Source organism: Mytilus californianus, unplaced genomic scaffold, assembly GCF_021869535.1.
Source record: "Mytilus californianus isolate M0D057914Y unplaced genomic scaffold, xbMytCali1.0.p SCAF_6, whole genome shotgun sequence".
In the NCBI taxonomy this organism is placed as follows: domain Eukaryota; kingdom Metazoa; phylum Mollusca; class Bivalvia; order Mytilida; family Mytilidae; genus Mytilus; species Mytilus californianus.
Window position 1 is genome coordinate 93757396 of NW_026262712.1, and position 26750 is coordinate 93784145.

Below are 26750 nucleotides of genomic sequence, written 5' to 3' on the forward strand. Positions count from 1 at the left end.
TATCGCTATATGTGCAGCCATTGCCTGATATAGTTGGAACCTTAGTTTTTGATAATTTATAATGTTTTCAACGGTAAATCTAAAAAAAAAATGTTATATATAATATCAGTCAAAAACACTGTCTACTAAGCTGATGACACATGTACCCTCGGGTTACTAGCAATCTTTAAGCAGTGTTTGAAAATGAAAATAAAAACATTTTATAAATGTGATGCGTTCTAAGCGTTTGCTGAATAGACTTTCTTCGGCAACGCCCAAAAAAAATAAAAATAGCTAGTTAATAATAATGATTGATAAACTATACCAGTAGATTTTTAAAAATATGTATGGGTTCATAATCACGAAAACCAATAAACTGCAGTAGGGAGAAAATGATTATTTGCGTCATGTCACATTGTGTTCACTTTACCTGTTTTAAGTATGTAATAAATGTTTGAAACGAATTCTTTTGTTAAACTTAGAAAAAAAATAAATACTGAACTGGTTGCTAGCGGTTGACCAGAATTTGAAAAAAAAACGAATAACGAAAAAAGTAAAATAACAAAAATACCGAACTCGTAGGAAAATTCAAAACGGAAAGTCCTTTATTAAACGACAAAATCAAAAGCTCAAACACATAAAATAAATGGAAAACAACTGTCATATTCCTGACTTGGTACATGCATTTCCTTATGTAGAAAATGGTAGATTAATATAAAAATAAGAAGATGAGGTATGATTGCCAATGAGACAACTGCCCACCAAAGTTCAAAACCTGGTTTTATAAATTGTGATCAGAATAACTGTTTTTATCAAACTTACGGTTTAATTGCCACCTTTGTATCTTTTCCTTCTTTTTAATCGTTTACAGATTTTCGTTTATATTAGAAATTATACAAGTCTACTCGGGGAAAATAAAATCCAAAATAGGGGAACCGTACACAGGAGCGTGCAGAGATGAACACTATAGATTTTAAAGTCTTAGCTGATAATTAAAATTTGAAAAATACGAAATAATATATTGTATCTGGACACAAGTTTTCCCTTGATGATGTCTTGGTCGGATCCTTTTATTCATACGCGACGTCCGATCTAATATTATTGCTCATATTTGATTCTTTAAGTATGCGTATATATAGAACACCCAGATAATAGTGAACGATCTTTCAGAAAGAAATGGAAACAGGGATGGCCCCACCGTATGCCGACATTGTTTTATTGGCAAGTTAGAACATCAAATTTTCAATCCTTCTCTTTATCAACCTCTCTGTTTGTTCCGATTCATTGACGACATTTGATTAAAGTGGGATAAGAATGAGCAAAAACTTGTTCATTCATCATGCCAACGCTACACAAGTGATCATAATAATAGATCTATATTGCAAGCCAATTTACTAATTTTCTCCACTGAGTTTTCATTCACAACATTACACCTAAAACATTTCCTAAAACCAGGCTATCAGAATTAAGCGGATCTTTTTTACGAATGATACTGTTGCAAATGCATTACAAGAACCTCTAGGTCACATAAAACACCGGTCTATAAAAGAAAAGACATTGCTAGAGGTTTTTTCTCGTGCTAATAACATCAGCCGGGACAAACTTTTATCGTATAAAGAGAAATAGGACAACAAAAGAGTCGAGTATGTGTCCACTTACCATCCTAAATTTCACAAATTGTCACATTTTATCCGCGAAAATTGGAAAGAAATCGAGAAACATTCTAAATTATCCAAGATCTTCTCTGCTCCACCCGTACTAGCTGTCATTAGGCAAACAATTCTTAAAGACTACCATTGAAGGGTTGGTATATCTACTAATCTAGGCTCATCGTCAGCAGGCTCTTGCAAGCTTTGTTGGAGCAAAAGATGTCCGACTGCAAGCAAAACCTGCGTATCCAGACTTTCAACAGTCATTCCACTGGTACGAAATACACCATATTTTGCGATGTTACTTCCAAGACTACTAGAACTTTGTATCTAATACATTGTTAATGTGGAAAACAGTATGGTTTTAACATTTCACAAACGTATGAACGGCCATCATAGTGACTTTGACTGTAAGCCAGACCTTTCACAAAGTTTACATTTGAAATCCCTAACCGCATTTAGGCAAATCTCAATCGACTGATTATTACCAACATTTATCACAACATAGCTTGGTCTATGGAGGAGAGAGTTACAAGGGAAATATTTTTGATAAGAAAGTTAAAAATGTTGGCACCAAAAGGGATCAATGAAAAGGTGTTGTTAAAACTACAGCAGCTGGAATTGTTATTCTATTTAGGATGTATACATACACGACATTGTCTATTGTAAATACTTAATTTACATGAACTTTCAGATTTTGAATGATAAAAGTAACCTAACCGCATTGGTTGTCAAAAGTTTATAATGCAGAAGCAATAAAAACTGCAAGTCAAATAATTAGACAATACCAAGACTCAAAACAAAGACAAAAGACTAACAGTACGCAAAACACGAAACAAAAAAACTTTATCGTGCGCTTCATGAATCCCACCAAAAACATAAAAGTAAATACTATTGAATAGTGACATTCAGCAGTAAGAGTCGATACTTGTAGCATATCAAAACTTGCCTAAAATACCAGACCTATACATTTGGTGCGCCATATGAGCTTGTCGATCATACACGACAATAAGTGTAATTCGAATTACAAATGGAACATAATGACACATTAGAACTAGTTGTGCATGTTGGACTCAAAGGAAATGGAAAGGTTAATATATTATGACAATAAAGGAGTTGTTTTGTGTATAATATTTAAACTTTAACCTGATTCCTACTTTAATTTCTAAGAACCTGAATTCGATTAAAATATGAAAAAGTTTTAAGTGACATTCAATGCACATATAAGTTCTTCGACTGTAATAATCGATTTGATTTGCATACAAAAACTAAATGAAATTTTGTTAATGAATCTTGACGTATTAGTTGTAAGAAATAGATATAATGATGATAATAAGATTTCGATTTTTTTCTGTCACGAAAATACGATGCTTTTGCACTGATTATATCTAAATGTATCGAAGAACATTTTCGACGAGTCAATGATGCTGTTACGATATGCAGTATATATATGACAATTATTGGTGTGTTCAATCACGGTACATGAAAAGGTAAGAATCTTATAAATTTTTACATTTTTGAAATATACCAAAAAGAATATAAATGCTCAATTGTTAAGCAATGAACGGTTCCTTAATGATACATAGTACCATGTAAAACCTTTTGCAGTAATTTTTTGTAAGATTGGTTATTAAAATAATGTTCTTAACAGAAATACAAAATTTCTTAATTGGTTTCAAGCATTATAAGAATTTTGGATATTATTTAAAAACAAAAACAAATTGTATTGTACGATGCAATATTCCTCTTTTTTTTATTAAGTTATTCTCAGTAAAACTGAAAGACTTTGCTTTTATGGGAAAAATGCTTAGTCGAAGATATAAAATGAAAACTGATTTTGTCCTACCTTCAACTATAATGCATACATGAATCCCCAGAAATACCACACATTACAACAAACCACACCAACTGCAAACAACCCACTCCACAGAAAGTAAACAAACAAACAAAAAAGACAAACAATAAGGAACAATACATGTTACGGATGCCTTGAATAGGCACAGACACGAACTGTGGTGGGAACAAACCCGTCTTACGTGAACACCACCCCACAATGTTGCCTATCTAGACCATGTGTCATAAAACTAATGAACACAGTAAGCACCTTCACAGTGCAGAAAATAACAGGATGATGATCAATAACTTGAACAAGGAAATTCAACATTTATTATATAATTAAAATCATTTTTTAATTGTTTGTCATAGAGAGTTTCCACGTTGTAATGAACTGCTTTTACATTAAATCATTTTAATGGTTATTTGGACCAAAAGGTAGTTTATGTGTTCAGAAGTTTCATTCTGTTTATTACATGCTTTCTGTCGTTTTTGTAATGGGACAGTGTAGACGCAGTTATGCGTCATTTCCTCCTTCCGTAGTCAGTATATGGCAAGAGAGCATAGTTTCCATCAGACCAGTAGTCGGTGCTTTGGTACTCACATAATTTTTAACATGCCTTTATTAATTTCTCCCTTGAAAAATTAAGAAAATTATTAAAAAGAAAAAAACAAAGGTTCCAACTACCTCTGACAAAGATAATCTGAATTGGATTTTGCTATTGTTTTTACATTTCAGCTCTTTTAGGTCATATAGTTCCTCTTGTGTTTAAGTATTTATACATCTTTGGCTTTCAAATGTATGGGTTTGAGCATTCCTGATCGATGAAGGTAAAATCTGAAAAGCGCTTTGGACGCATTTAATTTTCAAAGTATAATTTTCATATTCCAATGAATATTAAAATGGAAATTATGTATGAAAAAAATTGTTTACGGAATTCTACATTTATACTGTATTATTCTTAGACGATAACATCCGAAAATCATTTTTTGAATGAAAATTTCACAAAAACGCATTGCAAGAATGTGATCTTACTGTTAAATGCCACGTGCTTAGAGAAGAAGCAGCAAATACCAATTTTCAAGTCTTTGATTTTACCCGGCCGAGGTTCGAACCCGGGTGACGACCTCCCGCACTCGATGCGATCACTCCACCACGATACCAGCAAGTTGGTTTCAAAAATGAGAGAAACCCATATCGTATAGTAAGACATATAAAAAGGCCCTGGCATGACAAAATGTGAAACAATTCAAAAGAGAAAACCGATGGTCTGATAAATGCTTGAAACTACAACAAACAAATAAGGCAGACGACAACAACAGACAACCGCTGTTTTTAAGTTCATATTTGTGCGTAGTACTCTTTTCTTCATAATATTAATGTGTTAATCATTGGATAATCTCGAAGGAATAACCGGGTTATATATATTATTGATAGAATGCATTCCTGTTTTCTGTTAGGATTCAACATGAACGGTATGTTTTATTTCCTATGCTTTTTTTTAATTTCCCCGTTGGCATTAAACTTTCCTTTTTTCCATTCCATAAATCACATTAATATGTTTATAATTATTTTTTAAGAAACACACCAACATATTTCATTTTGAATGTTGAACACTAAAGTCTTCATCCGTTTTTATTAACCATTATTTGAATAGATTTCCGATTGTAAAGACAAATTTCAAGGGAAAGGAATATTTTTGCTAACATATGTGGTGGTAGAGGCGATAAATGGGGGCAATTTCCTGATTACACTTCCGAAGGTAGGACAAGCTATGTTCCCCATCTCACATTAATATTTTTGAATGCTAATACAGAATTGTTAAACATACCTTATTTGAATTTAGTGAACGTTTAGAAGTGAAAGAACACCAAACGGTATATCAAAAAACTTTTTTGTATTTCTCTTTTGAAGTAAATAATTCGATTTTCTTTTTTGCTTCACAAATTGAACTGCTGGTGGACTGTTAATCTCTTAATATATCAACGGGAAATTTTATAAAAATATGTTAAAAATCATGTCAGTTCCGAGGTATTGACTACTGAGCTGATGATACCATCGGAGATTAACAGTCCACCAGCAGTATAATCGACCTAGTGCTAGTAAATGGAAATAACACTTTATACAATTCGTGCGTGCATGAAAGGATGAAATAAAATATGGGAAAAATGTGTTCCCTAATACGTAAGATACTGAAGCACCTCATTAAAACGAAAAAGAAAACAATCATTTAATAAAACAGGTTCGTTGCTTTTCTTTTTTGAGTATTAGTGCTAAACTCAAAAGATTCTATAGAGTTCAATAATTCCTGAAAATACCAAAAAATAGTAGAAAAAAAAAGATTTACTAAAAAACTAGGATTCCATCTCCCCAGGCAATATTAACCTTAGCTGCATTGAGCTATTCTATATGGGGTCCTGTTTCTACATATTCAAAGATCCCTGGCTTTCGTGTGTTGCGATCGATCCAGAAAAGCGCTTCAGGCGCACGAACTTTATAAAGTGTTCCTTTCATCTGTAAAAAGACGTTTGCACAAACATGACATAGTTCATTTCAACGTGTTTTTTGTTTTTGTTTTTAAAATAAAGAAACTCTTAATGTATCGAACGTTCTATCCACATCTTAGATGAGCCTGATTCTTTAATAAAGTCCAAGTAAGGTCGCTTCTATGGCACGACCAAATTTTTTTATAAGGAACTCACTTTTTATACGATGTCATTCCCGAATATTTTGATTCATTTCCTTTTTCAAAAAGAAAACAGCGATTTCATTCTTAACTTTCATATGGTGTTTTTTCTTAGTATGCCTAGGTCACTGAACAGGCGGAAACCTAGTTGAAATTAAACAAAAGAAATGGAACTCTTTGTTAGAGAAGGTAAAAAAGCAAAATTGGTATATTTTAATTGTTACATTTGTTTCTATGGGCTTTAAAAGTTCAATAAAGGTGCATAATTTAGGATTTTATGCATCTTACATACGTGGTTTTGCATGAATTATAGTATGGAGCTTCGAGAAATTTGTAAACCTTTAAATAATAGAAAAAATTTCACAAAACAGTCGATTGTGGTAGGTGCAAATACAGTTGGATCTTTTTTGTGCTTAAGCATGAATTCCGCTGAAAAAAATTCCAAAGAAAGATAACAGATTGACCCTTTTAAAGCAGTAACTTGCATTTCTGCCCCCGGTGACAATTTTTTTGGGAAAAAATCCCGAAAATGGGCAATAATTTCATCAAAAAGAAAAAGTTGAGTACACCTTTTTTTTGTTTAGGCGTGTTTGAGTTGACTATTATTACTTGAAAACGTATAAAAGAAAAATATTTCACACATCACCTCGCTTCAGATTAGACTTTTCAGTTAGATCTCAAAAATGCATATCGTCAAAAAAACTTCATTTTTTGTGTGTGTTATCTAGGATAATTAGTCTTCAACCTCTGAAAATTTTTAGTCAGCCCTTCCACGAAATATTTAATTAGATTTTTTTTAATATTTTTGAACTTTCGAAAATTCCACCTGACAACCGATCAGATAAAAGTTTTAAGTTGATCAGCTGCATGAAAGTGAATTAAATGATGCTAAATAGCTAGTAGATACATTTATCTTTTGAAATACAACTTTATAAGGATCGTAATTATGCTATGTGGATATATTTATCTGTTTTCAAGAGCTAAATTGACAGCGCGTCATCACTACAATGGCTTCCATCCTTACGATTATAAAAATTAGGTGGCGTAATGGGGAGATAATTTTGACGAAGTAGAATCCTGACTGTGAAGATTTAATTTGGGTTAGTGTTTAAGCTCACAAAAATATTAAGTATTTAATCACATGATTAGTACATAAATGTATTTTCTATGATCTTTGCGCATGCTCTGACTTGATAAGACGTCTTTTTTTTTTCTGGGGAAAAAAATGTAAAGAAAATGGATTTATAATTAAACTTTAAACGGAGGATTGAGTATATAAGGATGAAATTAATATTGTGATAGTGACGATGAACTAATATTTGAAGTTTTTTATCATGATTATGATTTGACACTATATGGAATATTGTGTGTGAGCTGTTCTCAACAGATTGTAGGTATTCGTTTAAAACTGTTAACTGTGTAATAATAAACAACAACAAACAATATAAACATTCCAAGTTCCTGTTTTGCATACCAGCCTTACACTGTTAATCCACCTTTTTTATTACAAAACTACGACATTCATCTTTAATCACTGACAAAATGCAACCCGAAACTCCAGTAAATACAAACAGGCTCCGTCATCACAGCAAGCCTACACCACCTGAACAAGATTCAAGTAAAAAATTCGCAATGTCTTCTCCGGGTTCCTCACCCGTTCATGTTGACCCTAACGCTATTCATCATGCTTCTGTCCCTGCTGGCCTCAGCTCTCTGCAATACCAGGCAACGACTGGAACTACATCTGAAACTTTACCGCAGCCAATTACATGCACTTTAGCCCAGTCAGATATCATTCAAATAGCCTTGCAATTAAAAGAGATGATACATTGTGAGATCGACTACACAATCAAAGCCACAATAGATCAGTACAAATTTGAAATAGAGAGGCTTAATAAAGAAAACCAATCGCTGCGTGATGACATGGATGCGTTAGAACAATACAGTCGACGGGACCTAATTCGTATCAACGGCATTCCTGACGGTGGGATAGATGAATCTTCCATTCAAACAAACGAGTTAGTCAAAGATCTTATCAAAACCATCGATGAAGAACTAACACCCGAAGACATCATTCGATCTCATAGAATTGGTAAACCACGCACAAGGGAAGGCAATGAAGACGGCCGAGTTAACAACAAGTTTCAGCCTCCTAGACAAATAATTGTCAAGATTAAGGATCATCATGTTAAAAAGAGGATCCTCAGATGCAGAAAATTCTTAAAAGGAAAAATAGAATACAAGTACGTCAGAATGAATGAGGACCTGACCAAGCCGAGGAACGCCATTGCATACAAAGCCAGACAGCTCAGAATTGAGCATCATCTAAGAGACACGTGGACAGTTGATGGGAAAATTTATGTAAAGGACAATCAAATGCAAGTCCATGTTGTCAACACAATGCCAGCGTTCCTACGTTTTGTATCGATATACTGCTGTCCTGGTTCCATGGACTTCCTTGATAGGCTAGACTACAAAAACAAACAAAACAGACGCGAGTACACACCACCACAACTCATAACATATGCGGAAGCACGAGCGAAGGAATTAGCAGAGAAAGCATCTCCAAATGCATCAGCTGACAACACGAGTGTCAAAATGTCATGATTTAACTTTGAATAAAACTGCATATATTGACATTTCTTTTTTTTTTTTGTACATATTTCTACATGTATTTAGACTATTTGACAGTCCTGTTTCAGAATTTCGCAAAAACAACTATACACTGACTAAATATAGTGATGTCAAATAGTCTGCAATTGACTTTTTGCTTTTTTTGTTTTGTTTATTTATTTGTTTATTTTTCTATAATTACATGCTACACAATTCTTGTACATAATACATCTAATTTGTTATTCATCCAAATTCCTGTTAATTACACGGGAATACTTACCTTGATCGCTGATTTGTCACGTGACAAATTTTAACGTATTGAAGTTCACAACACAAACTCTCATAGTAAAATTAATTACTCATGCGTGAAAATGGTAAAACTATAACGGTTGTTTTTACATGATGTTAAAATCCATGGTAAGGAAATTTTCATGGCTAACTTCAAGCTCCTTAAACAACTTTAAAAAGGAGATATTACTTTCAATTTGTAAATTTTATCGTATACAAGCAATCTTTAAACAAAACGTACAGCGATTTGTACTGCTTAAAACGTGTATGCTTACTATAAATTGTAAATTGTATGGACAGATCTTGTCAATTCAGCGATCAAATAATCAATTAGGCAATCAAAACTAGATCGAGATGATTTGACACGGCTGGTATTAACAGTTGTACTGAATTACTACGTAGATAAAGTTGTATCATTCACCAATCATTTATACATGTGTATACTCATTCCTCCAAACTACTTGTTCAATCCATGTACATGTGCATACTTTTTCTTTTGCTTCATGCATATCACATATTGTTATTCAATTTTTGTTCTCACAATTTTTTCTTATTTTTTACTTACACTTTTTTCACAAAACAGATGAAATGCTATGGTTTATTTAACTCTGTATACGGCCGCTCTCAGTTTGACCAATTTCAGCCAAATGTAACATAACTCATGGGGGTAGGAATCGAGTTATATCGTATGAGAGTTGGCCAATACTCACCAGGCAAAAACTTCAAACAAAGACTAAATTATATTGATTTTATCTGTATCAACTTATTTCTCGCTTGTGGTAAAAGTGTCTCGCAGGCAATGGTGTTATCAATTTTAATCTTCACGTTGTCGCATCAACTAGGCGTGTGCCTTAAACCTTCAGAGATGAAACATGTAGACTCAAATGTACAAAAAACAACAAGTGTAAATGTGAATCTTAGACTATTTATTATTTCATTTTTACTATTTGTTATACAAATTTTGCTAATCCTAGCAGGAATAGAGGTAAATCCAGGTCCAAGTGACGATATCGATTCTTCTCAAAGTTCAATTAACTCAACTGACATGTCGGATTTCGGTGAACTTTTTTCCAAATCAGTCTCAATTCTTCACTTAAATGTACAAAGCCTAGCCCCGAAAATAGATCTGATTCAAGCTGAATACTCTAATTTCGACATTTTAGCGTTTAGTGAAACCTGGTTAAACAATAATCATACAGACGAATCAATTGAAATCCTAAATTACCAGCACCCCTTCCGTCGTGACAGAGGTCCACACAAGGTTGGAGGGGGATAATTGTTTATGTAAAAAATGATATACATGTTCAACGTCGAAGTGACCTCGAAAGCGAAAGTTTGGAAGCAATATGGTTAGAACTTAAATTTAAAGATAAAAAGGCTTTGCTCGGAACCTTTTATATACCTCCTAATAGTGGATCAGATATCTGGGAAAAAATTGAATATTCTCTTGATATGGCGTCTAATGATAATACTATTAATTACATAATGGCCACTGGTGATTTTAACGATAACCAACTAGCCCCTGTTAATTCAAAAATTACACCTTTATTAAGCCAATTTAGTCTTACTCAAATGATAGACGAACCTACTCATTTTACTGAATCGTCGTCATCATTGTTAGACCTTTTTATAACAAACGATGCTCACATAATAACATACTGTGGAGTCGGGCCACCTTTATTAGACCAAATACGTTTTCACTGTCCTATAATTAGTCTTTTGAACTTTCCAAAATGTCGTCAAAAAACTTTTAAGCGAAAAATTTGGCTATATGATCGAGGAGATTATGACAGATATCGTAACATTTTATCTGAAAAAAATTGGGATTCCCTAATAAACTTAAATAACGTTGAACAATTTACAACCGAAATAACAAAAACTATCATAGAAGCTGCTGAAAAATGTTTTCCAAATAAAATAATAACTGTTCGTAAAAATGAACCTCCATGGCTAACAAATGATGTTAAAAAAAAGATAAGGAAAAAAATAGAATCCACAGAAAGGCTGAAAAATATAATAACCAATCGGATTGGTCAAAATTTAAGAAAATACGAAATGAAGTTACCAGTTGAATAAGAAAATCAAAGGATGATTATAACAACAATTTAATTTAAAAAATCATGAACAGTAACCCGTCCACTACTAATTGGTGGAAAACGGTCAAACAAATATCCGGATTAAAAACAAACGACGCAAGTATACCTCCATTAATGGTTAATAACAACTTAATATTTGATGAAATCGAAAAGGCAAATGAATTTAATCGATTTTTTTCTTCCCAGTCAAATATTGATGATTCGAAGTGCTATATTACCTGAAGAACTTCATACTATTAGTGATGACATTAGTTATATAGAACTTACTGTTACTGAAGTTGAAGATATATTGAAAATTGTTAATCCAACAAAAGCTTCTGGCCCAGACCTCATAAGTTCCAAATTGTTAAAAAAGCATCTTCTGTTTTGAAGTACCCACTATGTAAGCTATTTAACTTATCGTTAAGTACGTCTACTTTTCCAGATCAATGGAAAAGAGCAAATGTTACCCCAGTTTATAAAAATAGTGAACCGAATGACGTTAAAAACTATAGACCTATTTCCTTGTTGAGTGTAATCTCAAAGTGTATGGAACGTTGTGTATATAAACATGTTTACAATCACTTTAAGCGTAATAATATTTTAACGAAAAATCAGTCAGGCTTTACACGGGGGGATTCAGCGGTTAATCAATTAATTAACATTTCAAATGATTTTGGGAAGGCTTTAGATAGCGGTAAAGAAATAAGGGTAGTATTCTGTGATTTAAGTAAAGCGTTTGATCGAGTCTGGCATAAGGGAATGCTATTTAAACTTCAACAAGCGGGCATTTCGGGTTCTTTATTAAGGTGGTTTGAAAATTATCTTACAAATAGAGTCCAGCGGGTGGTTATTAACGGTTCAAGTTCCGAATGGTTACCTGTAAATGCAGGCGTCCCACAAGGGTCCATTCTGGGCCCTCTCCTTTTTTTGATATTTATAAACGATATAATAGAAGACATTCAAGCTCAAATTAGGCTATTCGCAGATGACACTTCATTGTATATTATGGTTGACAATCCAACAGAAACAGCTACAATTTTAAATAACGATCTAGATAAGATTTATAATTGGTCAATAAAATGGCTTGTGAATTTTAATGCACAAAAAACTGAAAGTATGATAATTTAAAAAAAAAAAAATAGACCCTTTCATCCTCCATTAAATATGAATACCCAAGAGCTACAAACAGTAAGTAAACACAAACATCTCGGTGTCTTTTTTCTAACAACGGATCCTGGAACGACCATATTGAATATATAGTTTCTAAATCTTACAAAAGAATAAATATAATGAGAAAAATGAAAAATGTTCTTGATAGGTTTACACTTGAAAAAATTTACATATCATTTGTTCGCCCAATTCTTGAATATGCCGATGTCTTTGGGACTCTCAAAATAAGAATTTGATTGCTAAACTTGAAAATATTCAGCTTGACGCAGCGCGTATCGTCACGGGGGGTACTAAACTTACCAGTATAAACAATTTATATGTTGAAACTCGATGGGAAAAATTATCTGAAAGACGACGCAATCATAGACTAATTCATTATCACAAAATTTTGAATAATAAAACCCCAGAGTATTTAAGAGACTTATTGCCCGATTCAGTAGGAAGTAGGCATGATCATAATACAAGACAAAGAAATAATATTACACAAGTCAACACACGACCCGTTTATATTCTGAATATTTCATCCCAGCAGCAACAAAACTATGGAACACTCTTAATTTAAACATAAGAAAATGTGAATCTCTATTATTATTCAAAAAACAAATTAGTACCCAAAATAGTAAGGTCTCAGCGTATTATTATATAGGACATCGTTTTGGTCAAATTCTTCATGCTCGCTTAAGAATGGATTCAAGTTCAATGAATTCTCACCTATTCCTTCGTAATTTAGTAGACTCTCCAAATTGTCGTTGTGGTGATGTAGAAACAAATTCTCACTTCCTGTTATCTTGTCCCATATACACTGATTTAAGACGTGAACTATTAGATTCTGTTTCAGTTCTTCCTGTCCAAGTTAACACAAAAACTTTGCTTTTTTGATCAACGGTACTCTCAGATGAGCAAAATAGTCTTTTATTTAGTTTGGTGCAGAAATATATTATTAAAAGTAAACGTTTTAACCCTTGATGTTAATGCTTCATCATTCAATAGGAACCCAAGCATTTCAGACTGTATACATTACAATAATTCATGTTTATTTATTTATTTATTTATTTTTTTTTTTTTTTATTTTTTTTTTCTTCTACTTCTTCTTTCACCTTTTTCATATTCATATATTTATTACAGAGCATGCCAGTATTTATATTTATGTATTGTCCAATAAGTGTATTATTTTTGTAAAAGGAGACAGATTTGTAAAAGCAAATTGCTTGTTTCTGAATCCTTAATATTATTTCATTGTATAATATCGTTTAATGTTGATTTATCTGAATAAATATTGTTGTTTAAACTAAAGGTATTTCAAAATTCGTATAATTTAATAATAACGTTTGGATCTAAGTATATAAAAATAAGAAGATGTGGTATGATTGCTCTTCGTCTTGGAAACGATTGCTTTGGGGGTCTTCTTAAAAACAGTTTTGACGACATTGGAACGTGGGCGTGTCTGAGAGCACCCTGTCCCGATTACAACAAGCGATGGAATACTTTCTACAATAAAGGAAACACGATCAGAAACACGGAGTAGCTTGTTAATTTTTCACATAAAATTTTAAAAGGACAGAAATATAAGTATGGCGTTGTGCGTTAAAAAAAGAAAATTTAAATATTGACTGCCAATGATAAGCGTAAACGAAGGACATGCATGTCACCGTAAGGCCTTCGACATCGAGTAAAACCCATATAGTATGTTATAAAAGGCATCGGGGGTTTATCTGCACGCTATCAGTTTTGCGTATTATTACATTTTTTCATTAAATCTTTTTATATTTGAAATATCTTCATTTTCAAGTAATGGCTAGTTTATTCCGAAGTATGTAAAATATTTTGTCACAACAAAATGTTTGGTAATAGTTAAATACTTTTCATTTAACAAACACAATTTTGAATATACCAATTTTCAAGCAAAGAATAAATTCTTGACAGTCATATCCTACATTTTAACTTTACACATTATATTCTTTATCAAATCATGGGCACAAAGAGCACTTTCAAACAACCACTATCTTCTAACTTGGAAGTTTTTTTTATTGTATTTGTTAGCGTAAAGAGGATATCTAACAAATTCTCTCATAACATACTTCGAGGATTTCCGGAACTCTAGTCCTATAACATATGACCTCGGGGGCAATGTTTTCTATTTCTGATAGTTTCTTTTTACTTATTTTGATATTTGTTATTTTTCTTTATTTTTTATTTTATCTATCAATGTGCCAACCGAGTTCGCATATAAAAAAAGAAAATATCAGCGTAAAACGTTAAGAACTGAACAAGAATTTGTTATAGACTAACGGAATTGGAACAACATATTTCACTAAATTAAGTATTTGTTTCACACAGAATAAAACCGACACTTCAATAATTTGCTGTTTCCACCATTGATCATAGATGAATATTGGTTAATAGTAACCTGGACCTATTATCCCGACCTTATATATCGGTCTATGCTTTTATCCCTCAGTGCCACATGCTTTGACCCAGTCGGGAATTTAGCCTAGGACCCCAGCAGTCTACCGGGCAGTTCCAAAGACTAAAAGCTAAAGGCTTTATATATAAACAAAATTAGTACTACTTATATCAAAATAAGGAGATATGGTAGGACTGCCAACTATCCACCAAAGTTCAAATGAAGTGGATGTAAGCAATTACTTGGTTCAGGAAAAGTTGGGATTGTAATTTCAAAATTCAGCCCAGTACACACGCTAAATTAGTCGGTGGTATAGGCAAACTTTAACTTATGTCTTTACTTTTTTAAATGTGTTTTTTGAAAAGGGAAGCTAATAAGGAAAGTTCTTGATTTCAAAAATGAAAGTTGAATATGTCATTGCGGCAAAAAATTTGAATGGCAATTTTCATAATAATGTGGGAACACTGGTTTGGCCCTCCTGCTGCAAAGTAACTATCGGACTATGATGTTTTTTTTTAAACTGGACTCGTAGAGTTAACATGGGTATTGATATATGACTTCCCTAGTCCGTCAGATAAACCCTTGTTTAGACAGGGTGTGCATGCAGCTGGATTTATAAATTCGCAGCCTAGTGGGGTAAAAATGGGGAATTTTACTCATATCCAACATTCATTGTACCTTCATTGACCAGTAGCAGTCCATATATCTCGCCCTTTCTACTTATTATGCAGAACCTACATAAGGTACTGTTCATTAATATGTTCTCATCCTTAATATGCTTATATTGAATATATATTATATAGAGTTTTTGTTCCCACCCATTTGTATTGTCCCTGGCAAATGGGATATGTAAAATAAAAACGGACCCTCTGTCAACTGCCCTGGACTGCTTAGGGTTTGTATAAGATTTAAGATAAAATATATTATTCACTTAAAAAAAGACAAATAAAAAAGGTAAATGTGAATATTCCATAATTTGGTTGCAGAAAAAAATGATCTATCTTCATAAACTAAAACTCATAATATATCATGTTACTCTCTTTTTAATCTGTTGCATATTATTTATTAGCCGAACTGTATATTGTGTACTAACAAGTACTAACATTATCACTGAAATGCTATATACTAACGTTAACGAGGCTGGGATAAGGTACCGGTACTTTATGTATCTCTCACAAATGTAAATTTCAAATAAAATTATATTCCATAAAAAAAGTACGCTTAAAATATTTGCCGTTGGACATTCAGCAAACAACAATTAAACTTTTATTCTGTGCAATATATACAAAAGAACTTCCAAACAGTGAATGAAAGTTTACTTTGATAAAATTTGCCAAAGACAATCTATTAATTTCATGGTGAAGTATTATTTGGGGGTCACCTTAGACCTTGAATTCTCTGCAAGACCAACACAATTTACCAAATTTACAAATGGCGAGTAGACATATTTGTTGGTGTTGCAAAGATATTGATTTGCATTTCAACCCTGATAGCTGTTTTGTGAAATCATTTTCAAAACACTAAAATATCGAAATAAGTTTTCTTAAAAAATATAATGCTTACAAGCATATGGTGTGAACTATCATGACTTGTTTCAATACAGACTCGAATTTTCAGGATAGATCACATATCTTTCAAGTTGTTACCACAAATTCCTAGATACATCTGCATGTATGGTAGTCACAGTTTTCAACACATTTTTTTTTGTGTTAACAAGAGTGTACAAGCTGCAGTACTTAGATTTATTTTATGTTGATATTCCTAAAGATAAAGTTTTACTACAAGTATCACAAAAACTTAAAATTATCAATGATCCATGAAAATGAGGCTAGGTCAGATAAACCAAGCCAGTCTTACAATCATTCCATACACCAAATATTGTTGAACTCTAGCATATACGGTATACAAGAAACAGAACAAACCATGAACATGAAGTTAAATTCAGATGAACCCTGCCTGACAGACATGTACACATAAAAATCATTCAATACACCAAATATAGTGGACCTATTGCTTATATTATCTTAAAAGAGGACTTAACATTGATCAATGAACCATGAAAATGAGATCATGGACAAATGATACCTGCAAGACAGACATGTACACCTTACAATCATTCAATACACCAAATATAGTTTACCTATTACTTTTAGTATCAGAAAAAAACAGACCAAAACACAAAAACTTAACATTGACAAAACGCCTACTGCTAACAGTATCTGAGAAACAGCCCTAATCAGGTAACTTAAACCTTGATCACTGATCCATGAGGTAAGGTGAACCCTGTCTAAAGAACATGTAGACCTTGTAAGAGACCCATATACATAATATAGGTATCCTATTTTAGCACTCGCTGAACCATGAAAATGAGGCTAAGGACAGCAGACATACATGTATGACAAACAATGAGCCCATAATATCGTACTAATACCAGCTCAATACTCTCATTTTCTATGGCAACATTGATCAAAAGCAGTGGATAAATGATAATCTACTCAAAGATTTTTGAAGCAGTATTATCATTATAGATTATAGTCTTCTTGCTATGGAAATACACAAAGACTTAATAAAATATTTATTGCACTTGGGATGCGTTTTTGATTAAAACAGAATTCCCTAATAACAAAACATTTAATCATTTATAAATTTGATTCGTACATGTACATAGTGATTAAGATTTTGTGACATTTGACACTTGGTATATTACTTGCCGAACATAGGTGACTGAGGAATCGCTCGGGTATGAGATTGAATAATGTTAGCCCACTACAACAGAATTAATTTCTGAATACTTCTCTAAGGAAAAATAAGAGAAAGAGTTGAACATGTTTGTGTTCATGCTTCACTGGGCTATTAAAATCGATTAGGAAAAATGGAGAAATATTGTGAATATAGTGCTACTTACCACACGCAAAAAATCAAATAGGGGACGTTAGAGTCACAATATACACTGACGCTTTCGGTACTCTCGGGAACTAAGCACTGACTACCATGCTTGATTCGCTCTCGGGATATAAGCATGAACTACCATGCTTCAGGCACTCTCGGAAACTATCACTGACTACGAAGATTTTGGTACTCTCTGGAGTTTATAATTCAATTGTTGTATCATGATGAGCAAGACTTTTGCGTGGACATTTATTGTTAAAAAATACGCTCCTATCTAAGCCGAGAAAGATTTTTATAAACAATAATAACATCATTTAGCTTCGTGAAAGGAAGTTTCTTTATGATTTAGTCATATAATTATGGAAAACAATGCTACAATGGACACAGTGATCTCTATATATGTTCCTGTTATTAAGAGTAAACCTTTTTTTGTATAAGTGTTGCTGGCCAGCCTCACTGTTTAGGTCAATAGGGTTAATATTTTCTCTTCAAAAAGCGAGCATTATCCAGCATTGTAAATACAAAAACAATTGTAGCTCATGAGAACACATATAATTTTAGTCTTAATAGTTCCATGATCGGCCAGGGCACCATTGGTGTTGTTACAAACGAATTTACCTATAATGTGACGTCACAATGAATTTGCTTCCAATTACAGAACATATTCAAGCATTTTAACCACCTGTTTGATGGTTTAATTCCTTTTAATCGCCCTTTACACGTGTCCTTTATAGTTTTGTACTTATAATACATTTCACATTTGTATATATCATAAATTTAATGAAACTTTCTGTTTTTCCTTTTCAGCTGACATTGTTACTAGGTTGTTCTTTATTTATATATGTATAGCAAGGTCAGTTGGAGATTTAATGGATGAAGCAAATAGACTTTATTCAGACCTTTTAAATAATTATAACAAAATGATACGACCAATACATGATATCAAGGAAAGTACCAAGGTGAATTTGCGCTTCAGTTTGATATCTATAAAAGATTTTGATGAAGTTACTGGGAAATTTTCTGTAATTGGAATGTTAAATATAAATTGGCAGGATAGTCGAATGATATGGAACAAAACGGAATATGGAAATATAGATTCAATGATTTTTGGACAAAATGATGTCTGGAAACCTAATTTATTACTTGGAAATGCTTTCGATGATATGTCTGCAATCGGAGAAGATTTTATGACGGTAAGGTACTATAACAATGGCACGGCAATTTGGACACCATTAGATATGACAATTACGTCGTGTTCTGTTGACGTCACACATTTCCCATTTGACCAACAGACATGCGCCACCCATTTTGTACCAGTGGGGACTTTAGAAAAGGAAATTGTCATGCACTCTGAAATTGATCATGCAATTCTTACACTTTACACTGAGCACGAAATTTGGCAGCTAAAGGAGACATTTGCACTGGTTTCAAATGTTGATGTGGGATCAATGTTTAGTGTATTATTTACCATTAACAGAAACCCTTTATTTTATCTGGTAAACATCATGTTTCCAATTATATTGCTAACGTTTCTAAATTCGTTCGTATTTTTATTACCGGCGACGTCAGGTGAAAGAATTTCCTTCTCCATAACAGTCTTATTAGCTATAGCCGTATTCATGACAATGATATCAAGTCATCTACCAAAAACATCACGAACCATGTCAAGATTGTGTTATTTTTTAGTCAGCAACCTTATATTTAGCTGCATAATTTGTCTTCTCACTATCATACAACTTCGGCTGTTCCATACATGCGACACGCGTTCAGTTCCGACGTTTCTCCGGCGATTAGTTATCATGTGTAACTCACAGAAGCATAGGGAATACTTCCCAAACGGTCAAGATAAATTACAAAATGGAGGTGACACCAGTGATAATGAGGCTACACGAACAGACAATTCATTTCAAGTATCCTGGATTGATGTTTCGAAAGCTTTAGATATTTTCATGTTGTTGTTGTCGTTGTGTATTCAAATGTTTATGTTAGTTGCTTTGTTTGTCTCAATTTTGCACTGATACTCGTATTGAATATGATTTTGATTTTTATGGTACATAAATATTTTTAAACGAAGATTCAATGGTATGTTATATCCTCTCTGTTGATGCGCATATTCTACTTTTCTGAAATTACGTTTTTAACACTGTGAGCTTGAAATAATAAAGCAAGAAAAAAAAAAACTGTATCTATTTTGGTTGACAGGGTTTAAAGCTATTTTGTGTACATTCACAGCATTCAAGTGACAAAATAAAAAAATATAAACAAAATTCGGAATATCCAGAATTTTAGTAATTATACATAGAAAGGAAAACAGGAATTACCAAAAATATAGGACAGTAAGTAAAAACACATAATAAAAAAGAAACCTGCAAAATGCGGCTACCAACAGGGGAGTAACTTATACCAGAGCCATATAAAACATAACATATAACGTATTATATATGTCTCTGCTTATACGAACAAATACATGATTTGGAAATCACGATCAAAATGTGCTATCTACTCATGCATTTATGTGCTCATTAGATTAGTTGTGAAAATTTAATAGATTGGGGAAAATGTTTATGTCAAAGATAATCAAAAACATTCTGAAATGTGCGAATTGAGAAAACTCTAGATTGCTGTGCAGATAATAAAATATGTTCCCAGGTTTGTTTTTATCAGTATACATCAAAGATTTAGGAAATAAAGGAGATGTGGGCTAGATATTAACGAGACAGTAACACAACAACACAAATACCCCAAAACATATTTACAGGCTGTCAAGGTTAGACCGCTTTCTAAAACAATATGACAAGCTTTTAATCGCCCCGAGTACAGAAAAGAAATGCATATTTCTAACAAATTATCAAACATCCGCCATCAACAATTTTTTTAAACATCAGTGTAACAATGTCTTTGAATTTATCTCAATAAAAAATGTATGTCAAATGTTTGGTGATTGCATTTATATTTTAAAAAAGACACCTAACAGATAGATAAAAAAGTTTAACTATGGTTTCAAAATAAAATTTAACCAGTATGCTTACCACAGTAAACAAACTATTAATAGTTATACTAACTATACTGTTTAACCTTCATCGCAATAAGACTTACAGATGTTCTTTTCATTGTTCTGGACTCACCACCCCAGTGCTGTTAATCTACTACCACTTGGTCAGTACCGGGAGTGATGGTTGAGCACATTATTTTTTATTTAGGGGTACATTTATTCTTCTTCTGACGAGCCTATATGAAGCAAATTTTATTCACCTCGGTGGTATTATATGTTAACGTCGTACGTGTCCACACACGAAAATTCAAGTTTGACATATGTCGTTGTATGCAGTGTAATGATCCTTGATAAGCAAAAGTTAAGGCGAAACTCCATCTAAGTCCCTTGATTAAGATTACATTAATGTGTCAAATTTTATAAATAATTAAAAAAGTCAAAATGAAGGATCCCTACAACGGGTTTACATGTATGATTCGTCAAGCATACATACATTTCGTCAAATTGTAAGAAAGCTTTAATTGAATATTAGATCTCAGTGCTTTGTTATTGACATGATTTAATCCTAAATTTTCATCTACATTTCAAGTTCATGAAATTAAGCTAAGGTTGCAACTTCCTCAGACAAATTTGACCTTGATTTTGCTTTCCAAACTGTTCTAGAAATATAAATATGCTAGATATACTTAATGGAGGTGTGATGAGATGATTGAAGCTGTTAATTTTCTCCTTGATAAAAGTTATGTACGTTTCTGCAATGAAGTTTTTCGACAGGTTGTAGGTATTCCTATGGGCACTAACTGCGCCCCTATAATAGTAGACTTGTTCTAGTACTGTTATGAATTACAGTTTATGACCACTCAGTAAAGACCTATCTAAATTGCATTTAATTGATAAGCTCAACAACACTTATCGTTATCTTGATGACATATGTTTTCGTTAAATAATCAAGAATTTTCTAAATATACTGCCGAATTTTACCCAAAGGAACCTACTTTAAATAAATCAAATATAAACAGTAATAACTGTTCTTTCCTAGATTTAGATATTTCAGTTTTACTAAGGAAACTTTACACAAAAATTTAGGACAAAAGGGACATTTTTCGTTCCCTACTGTTAATTTTCCTTTTTTGGACGGTGATGTTTCTTTGCCAAAGGCTTTGGCACCATTTTACGGTGTTTATGTATCACAACTCTTTCGCTATTCCCGTGTCTGTAGTGACGTTTTGGATTTCAATGAACCTAATCTATGTATTACTGGTAAATTATTAAGTCAGGCATTTCGATACCACAATTAACTTAAAACCTTGACTAATTTCTTCCATAGATACAAAGATTTGGTTCGGAAGTTTGGCTGTACCTGTAGTGAAACTTATTTCAAACGGGATAGCACACCCTAATTTTTCCCGAAATGTTGTCAACCGAGCTCGGAAATGTAGATACGATACGGGTAAACTTATCGATCCTTTGAATAATCTTATTCTTAAAGGTTACCAATTCAACATTGTAATTAGATCTTTGAATATCGTTTTTATTGGTATAAATGGTGATTTTGTTATAAGTAAATTTAAAATCAATCTAAATATTATTTTTATATACTTTTGCACATTCATGGCTCTACAATCTGTCGATACCTGTATTTTGTTATTGTACAAGGCCATGTAGTCTAAATCCATTGGATGTTGGATTAGTACTGATTGATATTTTAGTCTTAGATGCATGATTTTTTTATTAGTTGTTTATTGGCTTTGAACTAGCTGTCAGTAATTGCGAGTACTCTCAGATCTGTACTTAGTGTTTTTTGTTGTGGGGATGTTTAAATACCCTGTCACGTCCGGTCTATATTTTGTTAGATGTTTTTTTCTGCTTTGTATCGATCTGATGACCTAAGTATGGCATGGTATTGGTTGCAAAAATTTGATATTTTTCACTTATATGCAATATTTTTTATTTAATTGGTATATTTCTTCATTTAAATGCAATATTTTTTTATTTAAATTGTATATTTTTTCTTTAAATGCAATAATTTTTATTCAAATGGTATAATTTGTCATTCAAATGCAATATTTTTTATTCAATTGGTATAACTTGTCATTTGAATGCAATATTTTTTATTCAATTGGTATATTTGTCGTTTTAACTTAATTTGCAATGTTAAGTATTTTTTTTTATTTATATGCAATCATTGCATTATGGGAAATTGTTTGACGTCACAAGGTCAAATTTGCAACAACGTTTGTGATTGGTCGATTCTGGATTTTATATATTATCTTGATAAGTAACTCTTGTACGTTTTTTTTTTTAAAGTTCATCGTATTACTACAACATATAAAATTCATGACTCAATATTTGGAGAATGAAAATACAAAGTTTGTTATTCTTATCAAAACAAACTTATAATAGAAGAAAAAAAGACAAAAAATGACATGGCAAACAAAAGAGACGAAAAGAAAAACAACGGACCACAAAAAAACATCACAGACCACTACATAACTGAGCAACACGAACCTAAACTAAAACTGGCGAAACAAGTGCTCTGGAAGGATAACTGAGCAGATCAAAACGGACGTTGTACGTACGGTTTTGGAATTTTCCCAAGTCAATTAGTGACACCAGTGGTGTAACTTCAGTTTAAATCCGTTGTAGAGTCATAACCCGTTATAATGAAGCAAAAACTTGCAGATTGGTAAATCTTCCTCCCTATATCTATACATAAGACATAACCAAAATAAAACATTGGAACATTTTAAGTCTCCTACTATATATGTTAACAATTTGAAATAAAACCATTTTCTTATGACTAAGACATTGGATACCACAAAAGATAATACAGAAAACTAAAGCAAAACTAAAACGTCTCCCCTCAAATAAAATCAAGGCGTGAATGCAGATTGGTAAATCTTCCTCCCTATATCTATACATAAGACATAACCAAAAAAAAACATTGGAACATTTTTTAAAGTCTCCTACTATATATGTTAACAATTTGAAATAAAACCATTTTCTTATGACTAAGACATTGAATACCACAAAAGATAATACAGAAAACTAAAGCAAAACTAAAACGTCTCCCCTCAAATAAAATCAAGGCGTGAACTAAAGTTCTCTGGAAGGTAAGGAATAACCTGTTCCACTAGTGGAACCCGCAATGTTGCTCATGTTGTGCAAAATTCAGTAACCAATAGGGAGAAATATTCATGGGAAGAAGAGCCCTTTTCATCCATCAGAAGCATCGCCAATAATGAAAGATTTTCTTAAAAGTGACCAGTGGTATATTTGGACATTCCTGTTACTCAGTCTTTAGTTTTCTGCGTGGTGTTTATTAGACTGTTGCCTTTCTTTCCATCGTTTTTTTTTGTTATGGTAGTATCTGTGTTTTTTTTCCCTTATTATGATTTTTGATTGTCTCGTTTGCAGTTATCTGGAAGGATTTTTTCTCTATGGGCCCAGGGCCCCCAAAAAATAAATTCAATGGGCCATTTTTAGAATTAATGGGCCATGTTGTCAAATGAGTGGGCCATTCGTTTACAATAAAATAAAAATAAAAAAAGTATATATTTCACTGTACTTACAAGTATGATTCTAATTAATATCATGGATATTGTTCCTGTGATTTTGTAATTTCAATTTCAATGAATATACAATAACTATTCCAAACCGGGCAATATTTACGATAACCTTTATTTACAATGTTAAAACTGGTACTGTTCCCTTGTTCATGTTCATGTTTTTTTTTACATTAAATTTGGGTCTTCGTCGATACCATACTTATTCCCGACGTTCCGTATTAGAGGACGTTTCTGGCATTTCCTCTGCACTTGTATTATTATTACTTCATCACGATGACAAGAATAACAGTAGAGAGCAATGTTAATTGATAAGACACAACAACAATTCGCTGAAGGCATGTTTACAAAATGTCAAAACGAGCCAAAGACCAAAAAAATTGACAAGGACAGTTAAGCCTCTTTTATGGAGACAAATACTATGCTATTCATAAAAAGGCTTTTGGATTTTCAATCGAAATAATAGCAAGCTTACTTAAAAGATTATAATTAGAGAAGAATTCTCGCCTGTACTAGCCAATTTTCACAAATTTAAAGTTGTTTATAAAAAGTTATATCATGAATGATGGTTAATAACGTTTTTTGGGTAATCAGTCATACCGCATGTTGCTATTATTACCATACATAGGAAAACACCCAAGACGTCTCAAAAATATATAGGTGCTCCTATCATTGGAGTAAACACTACACAGTTGTGTACTCACACATGGCGGCACGAAATACGATCGGAAATCCATTTGTCGATATCTCAACGTTTCAAAACGAAGTGAAAAATATCATGCGCCACGCAGGCGCTTACATTTGTCACTCTATGCGCCATTTCTGGTCGATAAGCGCAATTGGCGCAAGGCGCACGTCCTTCCCGATCACTGCGTTTGTATCTATTCAAAACGTCACTACAGACATGGGCATATCAAACGAGTTGGGAATATACCGTATAAAGGGATCACGGAACATCACCGTCTAAAAGGGGACATTAACGATACGGAACGAAAATCGTATCAATGTGTAATCAATTTTGGTAAAGTGTTTTCCGTGTGATACTACAATAGACAAATCTTAAAAAAGAACTATTCGGACACTCATTAAATTTATAAAGTGTTGTTTTTACTTTTTATTGCTGTTTATATTAGATTTCTTTAAGGTGATCAGTTGCCTTTGGCAAATTTTCCCGGTATGCTTACAGAATTAAAAATTGGTTAGGAAATGCTAGACTGTACAAAACAGATTGATTGATTGATACCGCCTCGGCAAACAGCTAAGAATGAAGCATTATGGTGTGTTATATTGCTAGTTTTTTCTTTAAAGAAAAGGAATATACATAGTGATTCATATGTCCAAATTTAAATTCAGAATCAAGTCCCCTTCTCTTTCATTTGTTTTTCTTTCTCTTTTTTGTAAAGCAACTAATGATTTTTATATTGACCTAGTGCCATCCTAATTCTTTTTAAATGAATCTAAACAAAAATTCGGGTTCTTTTATGCTTTAACACAAATTTTCATGTTCATGCTTTTATTTGCAAATTTCTAAAGAACTACAAAAAAGAGTGCAGATACAAACGAGACAATCAAAAATCATAAAAAGGAAAAAAAAACCCAGACACTACCATAACAAAAAAAAAAAACGATGGAAAGAAAGGCAACAGTCTAATAAACACTACGCAGAAAACTAAAGACTGAGTAACACGAATGTCCAAATCTACCACTGGTCACTATTAAGAAAATCTTTCATTATTGGCGATGCCTTCTGATGGATGAAAAGGGCTCTTCTTCCCATGAATATTTCTCCCTGTTGGTTACTGAATTTTGCATAACATGAGCAACATTGCGGGTTCCACTAGTGGAACAGGATATTACTAACCTTCCAGAGAACCTTAGTTCACGCCTAGATTTTATTTGAGGGGAGACGTTTTAGTTTTGCTTTAGTTTTCTGTATTATCTGTTGTGGTATTCAATGTCTTTGTCATAAGAAATGGTTTTATTTCAAATTGTTAAGAATAGAGTAGGAGACTTAACATGTTCCGATGTTTTATTTCGGTTATGTCTTATGTATAGATATAGCGAGGAAGATTTACCAATCTGCAAGTTTATGCTTCATTATAACGGGTTATGACTCTACAACGGATTTAAACTGAAGTTACACCACTGGTGTCACTAATTGACTTGGGAAAATTCCAAAACCGTACGTACAACGTCCGTTTTGATCTGCTCAGTTATCCTTCCAGAGCACATGTTTCGCCAGTTTTAGTTTAGGTTCGTGTTGCTCAGTTATGTAGTGTTCTGTGATGTTTTTTGTGGTCTGTTGTTTTCTTTTTGTCTCTTTTGTTTGCAATGACATTTTTTTTGTCTGTCTTTTTTTGTCTCTTTTTGTCTTCTATTATAAGTTTGTTTTGATTAGAATAACAACTTTTGTATTTTCATTCTCCAATATTGAGTCATGAATTTTATATGTTGTAGTAATACGATGAACTTTAAAAAAAAACGTACAAGAGTTACTTATCAAGATAACATATAAATTCCAGAATCGACCAATCACAAACGTTCATCAGTTGCAAATTTGACCTTGTGACGTCAAACAATTTCTCATAATGCAATTATTGCA

General features: G+C 32.7%; 1 protein-coding gene across 1 annotated transcript in view; it reads left to right on the forward strand.

The window, feature by feature from the left end:
- Positions 1 to 20272, forward strand: part of LOC127706669 (inactive pancreatic lipase-related protein 1-like) — a 54456-nt gene extending 34184 nt beyond the window's left edge. The window contains exons 7-9 of the mRNA XM_052211326.1: positions 18440 to 18549; positions 19000 to 19500; positions 20255 to 20272. Of these exons, the coding sequence (XP_052067286.1) occupies positions 18440 to 18549; positions 19000 to 19500; positions 20255 to 20272 (629 nt within the window). The remainder of the gene's footprint in view (positions 1 to 18439; positions 18550 to 18999; positions 19501 to 20254) is intronic.
- Positions 20273 to 26750: the final 6478 nt, after the last annotated feature.